At 45.5% G+C, this 9,116-nt stretch overlaps 1 protein-coding gene across 1 annotated transcript in view; it reads right to left on the minus strand.

Moving 5' to 3' along the window:
- Positions 1–413: 413 nt before the first annotated feature.
- The window catches only part of LOC111233658 (copine-4-like), a 34,513-nt gene continuing 25,810 nt past the window's right edge, over positions 414–9,116 (minus strand). The window contains exons 11-16 of the mRNA XM_022761528.1: positions 7,629–7,762; positions 6,062–6,116; positions 4,807–4,858; positions 3,030–3,163; positions 2,069–2,305; positions 414–910 (exon numbers count right to left, since the gene is read on the minus strand). Of these exons, the coding sequence (XP_022617249.1) occupies positions 779–910; positions 2,069–2,305; positions 3,030–3,163; positions 4,807–4,858; positions 6,062–6,116; positions 7,629–7,762 (744 nt within the window). The 3' untranslated portion in view covers positions 414–778. The remainder of the gene's footprint in view (positions 911–2,068; positions 2,306–3,029; positions 3,164–4,806; positions 4,859–6,061; positions 6,117–7,628; positions 7,763–9,116) is intronic.

Below are 9,116 nucleotides of genomic sequence, written 5' to 3' on the forward strand. Positions count from 1 at the left end.
TTAGTGTGTCCATGTGAGGTGGTTAGTGCTGAAGCTTGGTGAGATATATTGGCTAACCAGAAACATGCATCACCACGTTAGCTTACTTGCTACCAGATAGCTAACTACTCAATATCAAACTAGCGTGTTGCTAACAGGTTTATCGCAGTTTATCAAGAGTTTGTACGTTTGATTCTGGTGGTTTCTGACAGAGGAGGGTCATAAAAACCAGGATGATGTGACACAGCTCAGATCAAAGATTTTTTGGACTTTATTTTTCCCTCCACAAACTGACATGAATGAATGTGAGTGTGATTAAAGCTGATGTGACTGTGTGTCAGTGACTGAACACAGAGGAGCAAGGGTTTCCCAGGATTGACCTGCGTGTGTGTGTGTGTGTGCGTGTGAGTGTGTGTGTGAGTTTGTGTGTGAGTTTGTGTGTGTGAGTGTGTGTGTGTGTGTGTGTGTGTGTGTGTGTGTGTGTGTGATGATGAAACTCTCTAACACTGTTTCCCTTTGAGAATGTCCTAATTTGCACTTCTGTCACCTGCGGCTTCTTTTTATAAAGATGACGACAGGTGAGGAAACAATCTCCACCTGCTCCACCTCCTCACCTGTGCACGTCCCACCTGTAAATCTACAGTGATCACATCACACCCTCTTCATGGTGAAACGCTGCGTGTAGCACCTTTAACATCCACATTGACAAAGAACAAATACAGTAAACATGTTTCTCAGTCCAGGAGAGGTTGTGCTGTCGAGGGGAGGGAGGAGGTGGCCATGTTGGCAGCGGCGGCGCTCAGGGGCCGAATGGCCTGGAAGACTGGTACTCGCTGGGCACTTTGGGCTTGATGCCCTTGCTGTTGTAGTAGTCAACCACCTGGTTGGGCACTTCTGCAAGTACGCTCTTAGCCAGAGCAGCTGGAGACGCCTGAGGAGGAGCAGGAGGAGGAGGGGGGGGGGGCATCAGTCAGAGCTGCAAACTCTTCATCTCTTCAGACACCAACATCACAGCTTCCTGTCTAACATCCATCACTGTTCTACATTTTCTATCTCCTCAGTTTCACATTGACTTCCTTCAGGCAGCAGCTGGTTTCAGCTCATGACTCTGAAACTGATTCATTACCTTGAGTTTTTCTGATGATGTAACCAGGACAATAAAATCAAGAACATTGATCGATCATTGACAGTGATTATTGATCTGCACTGAGTTTGTTTTAGTGGAAAGAACCTGAAACTATGAGAGTCTGGGAGGAAGGAAATCAAGCAGGAGACATGATGAAATCCTCAAATACACACACACACACACACACACACACACACACACACACACACGGTGGTTGTCATGGTTTGCCGTGAGGGACAATTTATGTTTGAACACTTTTTGGACTCTTATTTTTGTTTAATTTCCTGTTTTATTTTGTATTACTTCCCCCTGTGTGTCTTGTGGTTATTCTACTTCCTGTCTTTGTTCTGTTTCCCTCCTTGTTGATTGTCTAATGTGTTTCACCTGTATCGCCTCCCTTCTGTGTTTTTAGTCTCTGTAACTGAGCTGCTCGTCTCTGCCTCGTTCTGCTGCTGTCAAACTAAAATTGCTTCCAGAGACAGAAAGTCTCATTCATCACACAGATTAAACCCAGGAGGGAAGAATAAATCCAGCGTCTGTAAAATGAGTCCAAACTGGGAGGACGTGTTCTGAACAGAGTATTAAAACGTTTCCCCTGAAGAAGATTTCTGGCAGATTTCGACCTCGTCAAGTTCACACGCTCTCGTCTCATCGTCCTCCTCCTCTTCCAATATGCTCCATCCCGAGTTTCAAACTGTCTCCACTCCTCTTTCTTGGCTTATTGCTTTCCTAACACTTCACAGTCATCCACAGTTACACAAAGGGTCACACAGACTTATATATGCACTCACTGTCGTCACATTAACACGCCATCTGCTGCCAGAGTTTAGTTTTATTTTAGCGTTCTCTTCTTTAAGTGTTTGGGCGTCAGAGGCTGTGAACAGATTTCAACACAAAGAGCTCCACCACGACACGTTCAGACATGAACTCAGATCAGATCAGAAGCTGCTTTCCATCACTCACATGTTTGAAGTTGCGGAACGGGACGAACTGGACGATGTCCCTCAGGACGGGTTCTCCTTTAGGCGATCGCAGGATCCCGTCGTCACCGTCCAGCATCTGCATGTCGCTGAAGTCAGCGTTCCCGACCCCGACGATGATGACGGACATGGGGAGGTGGGAGGCCTGGACGATGGCCTCCCTCGTGTCGGCCATGTCGGTGATGACGCCGTCCGTCAGGATCAGCAGGATGAAGTATTGCTGGAGGAGAGAATAGAAAGAACAGGAGTCAACACACTTCTCTTCATGGTTCACGACTCGTGGCTCTAACTGCAGCTGAACCAACTTCACCTCTGATCTACTGATTTGATTTCATCAGTGAGGAGCAGATCTGACCCTAAACCAACCCAGACTGTGACACAAGGATGTTTTTTGTTCGGAGTTGTTCCTGTCTCTTCATGTGGAGAAACTGTGACTTCTTGTCTTCACTCTCTCTGTGGTTCCTGATGTTCAGTTCAACAACAAACTAAAATGAGCTCAAGGAAGTTAGTTCCTGAACTTGGGCCATGGGTGGTGTGAGGGGGTGTGGCTTATAGAGCTCCACCCCTGGATGTTTTCCCAAAAGCTTTGAAGTTTATAATCTAAAATCAGGCCTCAGTGTCTCTGACTGTCTCTGCAGGTTGCCTGGCAACCTTCAGGTCTGAGCTAAGGCCCGGACGTGTATGATGTCTGGCTCCGCCCCTGCACCAACTGTCAGCGTCCTCCATGATTAAACAATGATTACAACCTGTGTGTTGGAGGTTTCAGGCTCGACTCCCCAGACTGGAAAAGTCTGTCCCTCCCTGTCCATGAAGAAGACTCTGACTTGGAGACGTGGACAGAGACAATGCCAGAGCAGATGGTCTCACTGACAGAGTCTGTCTCTGCTGAGACGCTGTTCTGACTGAACTCCAGCCTGGATTTAAATCACAGCCTCCGCTCTCACCATGGCCTCTTTGGTGTGGACCTCCTGCGAGGCGGAGTTGGCGACCTTCTGGATGATGGGGGCGATGTTGGTGGGGCCGTAGAGCTGCAGCTTGGGGAGGCAGGCCTGGTAGGCCTCCACCACGCCCTGGATCCCTGAAACAGAAACTTTAATCAGCCTCAGAAATAGACAGAAGATCCTGAACCGGAGGTTTCAGCTGGTTTCAAGGTGAATAAGGAGAAACAGCAGCTGAATCTTCCCGCCGTGTTTCTAAAGTGATTCAGGAGATCGAGCTGTGGTACGACTTTATGTTGTACAAGAATATTTTCAAATGTTTCGATTTCAGCTGAGAACAAAAAGAGCTTTTTCTCATTAAATTCATCAGTATCAATATTGGATCAATATCATTTTGTCATCATATCTGAACCCACTCATCAAATGAATCATTAAGTGTCTAAAAGAATCCACATTAACACTAACAAAACTAATTAATGTTGACAACCTGAAACTGAACTGAGCAGCTGAAGATCTGATAATTGATTATTGACTGATATTGATTGTTGTGACTCAGTAAATTAACTGCTGGAACTTTTACAGCTGATTCTTCACAAACTACTGGATCCAGATCCTGAAGCTCCTAATAATAGTGATAATAATAATAGTGATAATAATAATAATAATAATAATAATAATAATAATAATAATAATAATAATAATAATTTAAAACAATAATAATAATAATTTAAAACAATAATAATAATAAAAACAACAATAATAATAATAATAATGATAGTAGTAGTAAATAATGCAAAAATGTGTGTTTGTTCAACTAGATAAAGAAAGTTTTCTTGCATTCATAATGTAAGATAATTGTTTATTTTAACTCCCTGTATTAAGTTGAAACAACATTTGATTAAAAGTTCAGTCAACTTAAAAAACTCTTGAGAAAACCTGTCCATCGTAGTTAAATGAACTTTCTGAGTTGAAACAAATTTAATGTTCAAGTTGAGATTATTTCTTTCATTTCAAGTTAAACCAACTTGAAATGTGTTTTAGTCTTTGATAGTAATAATTAGGAGAGAGAAACATTTGATAAGAGATTCATTAGTGTCGGCTCTTAACGAGTCCAGGAGTCAGTTTCTTTAAATCCTGTGAGACAGAGACAAGTTCACTCTGTCTGTCTCTGGATGTCCCAGCATGCCCTGGGGCAGCAGTGATGAGATTTAATGTCTAAAGGTCACAGAGAACACACACACACACACACACACACACACACACACACACACACACACACACACACACACACACACACACACACAGTCTTAATTAAGTGTGGTGTGTCGGTGCTGAAATGTCTCTGAGCTGATCAATGACCTTTAGCAGCAAGAGGACGAGAGACGTTCGGCCTCTCTCTCTCTGACCCAATAAACGGAGGGGAGGGGGGGATCAGAGCTCAGCACTGATCAATACAATCAAACTGTTATCTAAACTCTTGAAATAAATCAGTGAAAAGATAAAAGATGAATTCAGTTCTCCTCATCATTTGATCAATTATTGATTCATTCAGAAACTTAAACCTTCATGAATCAAACACAAACTGGAACTCTTAGGTCTGACTGCAACTAAAATACTGATCACCAGCTGATCTCAACAAACTCTCCTCCAGGTGAGCGGAGCCCCGCAGGTGGGCGGAGCTCCTCATCATTAAACACTTTCCTCTTCTGAGGCTCAGTTATGAAAATATTTGAGTTGCTCTCTTTTCTCTCAGAGACGGAGAGCGGGAAATCAAAGCACCTACCTGCACACTCCGGGTTCTCCTCGTTAAAATTCACTGCAAAGTCGTGGGAGACCTGGAGAGGAGAGGAGAGGGGAGGAGGGGGCGGGGGGAGATAAAGGAAGCCTGTTTGATCTCTGCATTAAAAAAAGAAAGAAACCTAAAGAAAGAGCTTCAACAAAGAGATAAGTCCTCGCTCTCCTCACTTTCATCCCTCTTCATCTTCTATCTCATTTTCTTCTTCCTGACATCTAATCTGAGCAGCTGCCCCCCCCCCCCCCCGCCCCTCCCCCCCCACTCCCCTTCCTTCTGTCCTTGTTAAAGGTCTGAACTCACAGCCTGGCGGGGTGGGGGGGGTGGGGGGGTGACTGAGTACATACTTGTACCTTACTTGAGTATTTCCAGTTGCTGCTACTTTAAACTTCCAACAAGCTTTTAAAACACAAACCAGTGTTAAAGATCTGTTCGTCTTGTCTTACAAACATCAGAGTGAAGTCAGGGTCAAAGGTCAGATGCCTGAGTTGTTAACAGATCCACAGCGTTCTGCGGGACTGAGTCCTAAAACCATTCACTCCCTTCCGGTTTCCTGTTTCCTGTTTCCTGTTTCCTGTTTCCTGTTTCCTGTTTCCTGTTTCCTGGTCCTGAAGTCTCTGGTTGTTTAAAGGTTTTTGGTTTGATGATTGAAATACAGTCTGTGGTTAAAACACGAGCTCAAGACTTATTAACATTTTATTCTAAAGTAAATACAACAGTCCTGATTTCTTTAAGTTTTTATGTGATTAAAGCTCCTCCAGTCTAAAGGTCTCTGTCCATGTGTAGTGTGATTATAGATCAGGTGTAGGTTCTATATTAATACTGTGAAAGTATCAAAGCCTCAGTCCACTGTTGTCCAGCTCAGTGTGACATCACTGCTCTAGGCAACATTTGATTGGCTGATTTACAGAGCAGATAAAGTTTGCTAACATTAGCCACAGTTAGCTACAGGTGTCCTGAACAATCAGGAGAAAGTTTGATGATCTCACTTTAACTGTGAAACTGTATTTTTAGCTTTTCAGAACATGATGTGAAAGCAACTTCAGACAAGAAGCCGCCAGGCGCTGCACGGCATCATGGGAAGTGAACTGAAGGGGCGAGGGGGTACAGTTATAACTGGCACGCGCCCCAGGGCTGAAGAGGAGGAGGCAGGCTGGTAATCACCAGCGTCTGATTGGGTCCGCCTCACCCCCCTTCTGCTGACAGAGAGCATGCTGGGAGAGACGGCGAGCAGCGGTTAAATTACCTTGTAGTCAGGAGGGATCTGAGCGCCGAAGCCAAACGCTGGGAACATTTTGTCACTGGAAGAGAAAAAAAAAAGTGATGATGAGTCTGAGGGTAAAAATGGAAAAGAAGCCGCAGGAGGTCTGTGATTGGCTGTCAGCAGGAAGTAACAAGCTCATTCAGACCACAGCTACTTCAACACAAAGCACGGAAATGACTTCTGGTTGGCTGCGAGGACGTCTGAAGCTGAGAGTGATTACTTCCTGCTCGGCTGATACAGATCAACAGAGAGAAGAGAAGGAAAGTGAAAGAGGAGAAAAACAGGAGGAGGAGCCGCCGATGGTAGAAACCTGTGTGACGTGTCGGCTTAATGTTCCACTGTTGTTGGTTCTTAAAGGTTCTGTAAACCAGATTTTAAATGATAATAATCTCTATGTAAAGATATAGAGGAGTAATGGCATCCTGAGCAGAGAAGAAGCCACGCCCCCTCTGTGTGTGATGTCATCTGAATTTCTCTGGTCTTTGTGTTGGTAGCTGGTCTGATGGCGCGTGCATGTCAGTGCATGTGAGTTCTTCCCTGTGAAACTGTTGCTCCTCCCCACGTTTATAAACACACAGACTCCGCCCACAGGTGTGATGTCAGAGCGTTCAGGTGAAAGTAACCTTCCAGAATTTCCTCCACTGAAGAAGAAACCACGTTTTCATGTAAAAGTCCTCAGGCACAGACAGAGATTAGACCCGATCACAGGTGGACTGGACTGAGGACTACATCTCAGATCCTGGTCGGTAGGTGGACCGTCCAAACATCCAGAAAGGTTTTAAAGTCTTTACCAGCTCCATCAGTTTCTTTATCTGCTCCATCAGTGTCTTTACCAGCCCCACCAGTGTGTTAACACTGTCCAGTCACAATGGATCAGTTCAAGGCTGAATTTCTGTCCCAGTCCAACCGTGGAGCAGATGCTGGTACTTAGCTCATGGTTGTGGTGAGCTTGTTTTTGTTGGCTCTCATGTTCAGAGAAACTTTATTCAGTTGAGCCTCTTGGTGTGAGTTAAGTGGATGATGTCACTGAGAACGTGAAGGGGGGGTGGGGGGTGGGGTGGATGAAGTGTTTGTTTTGGTCTGATCAGCTGGAGGTCTAGTACGGTATCTGGTGGTCGTGACGATCGTTTACAGAACCTCTAAGTGAACACCTGAGCACTCTGACTCTAACTGTTAGTTATCAGTCTCATGTCTGTGTAGTCAGTACAGAGCTGGTGTTAGCTTAGCTTAGCATAAAGACTGGAAACAGGATTCATAAATCCACCTACCATCAGCTGACACGTAAACATGTCACATGGTTTTATTTAATCTCGACACAGTTTTAAATGAAGCCAGCATGTCGACTGGAACGTTTCATCCTCACAAAATGAGGGACTGAAACACAAGTTAGATATGAGTTGTTTTTCTCCATCAGTTCTCCTGAAGTCAACATTTAGTCAGTGCTGGAACAGAAGGAGTTCAGAATATAACCACCACCTGCTATGGAATTGTTTTACGTGTGTTCTCCTTTAATAAACCATGTCGTCTGATTGGCTGCTGTCGGACCAACCTGTCGTAGTCCTGGCAGATCTCTCCCACGGCCACCAGAGCCTTCAGGTACTCGTTGGGCTGGTACGGGTGGATGTAGTGCAGGGAGCAGCTGTTTCGAGGGTCTCCGTTAGAGGCTGTGAAGTCGATGGCTACCTGGAGAGACGACAACCAATCAGAGACAAGAGCCAGTCAGAGACAACAACCAATTACAGGTTAGAGAGCAAGTTAGAGAAAGACGGGGCACCTGTCTGCTATAGACCATACAGCTCATTTAACATCTAGTATTGGAGGTGATTAAAAATATTTCATCGATAAAGATGAAGACAAAGTGTGGAAGAAGTCTGGAAGGAGGAGAAGAAGAAGAAGAAGAAGAAGAAAGACAAGAATGAGAAGGAGAGAACCTCTCCTCCGCTCAGTCGGCTGTGAACTGAAACAAGCTGCAGTCTGCTTTTACAGTTTCCTCTGGAGACGACGTGAACCAACAAACAGCTGATTCAACACGATGCTGCTGCTGCTGAGACAAACACTGTTTACATGTGAAATGAGTCCTGACCCCCCCGAGCTCCCAGAATCCTCTTTATTTCACACTTCCATGAACACCTCAGAGGAAACAGCTGAGCAGGTTGTAAACCTTCCTCCAGCTGCTGAAGGTGATTAAACATTTAGATGGAGGAGGAGGGGGGTGATGCATCTTTGTTGTGGTGTTGAGCTGCATGTTTACATGTGTTGACAACAGGAAGTCAGAGAGAGAGACATGATGAGGAGGAGGAGAAGGAGGAGGTGACTTTAGTTCAGAGAACAGCTGAGTGAGAACGGTTCTCTGAGTCTGAGAACTTCAGGAGCAGAACGACTGAAACAAAGAACCAACGAGCACTTCACAGACTCATCAGACAACGTGTCGTGTTAATGATTGATTCATGTTGTCACTGGGAGCACAGAAGAAGAAGAACACAGTGAAGTGAGGAGTGTGAAGACGTCCTTCATCAGCTGATGAGGAGCCTCCTCCTCCCTGTCCATACCAGACTGGTTTAACTGGTCAGAGCCCAGAGAGAGCTGCCGGCGCTAACTGGGACACTGAGGCGAGTGCCGAGTGTGTCGCCATGGTAACCGTTTCCATGGTGACATCAGGGATACTGTGAACACAAAACCCAGTGTTTCCTCCTGACAGAATATGGAGCAGACGATGACCTGTGTGTGTGTGTGCACGTGTGTGTGTGCGTGCCTGTGTGTGCACGTGTATGTGTGCGCATGTGTGTGCGTGTGTGTGTGTGTGTGTGTGCGTGTGTGTGTGTGCGTGTACAAGTGTGTGTGTGTGCGTGTATAAGTGTGTGTGTGTGTGTGTGTGTGTGCGCGCGTGTGTGTGTGTGCATGCGTGTGTGTGTGCGTGTGTGCATGCGTGTGTGTGTGTGTGTGTGCGTGTGTGTGTGTGCGCGCGTGTATGTGTGCGTGTGTGTGTGTGTGTGCGTGTGTGTGTGTGTGTGTGTGTGTGTGCCTGCGTGTGTGTGTG

The sequence above is a fragment of the Seriola dumerili genome, unplaced genomic scaffold (genome assembly GCF_002260705.1).
Source record: "Seriola dumerili isolate Sdu_G_001 unplaced genomic scaffold, Sdu_1.0 BDQW01000415.1, whole genome shotgun sequence".
NCBI lineage: Eukaryota > Metazoa > Chordata > Actinopteri > Carangiformes > Carangidae > Seriola > Seriola dumerili.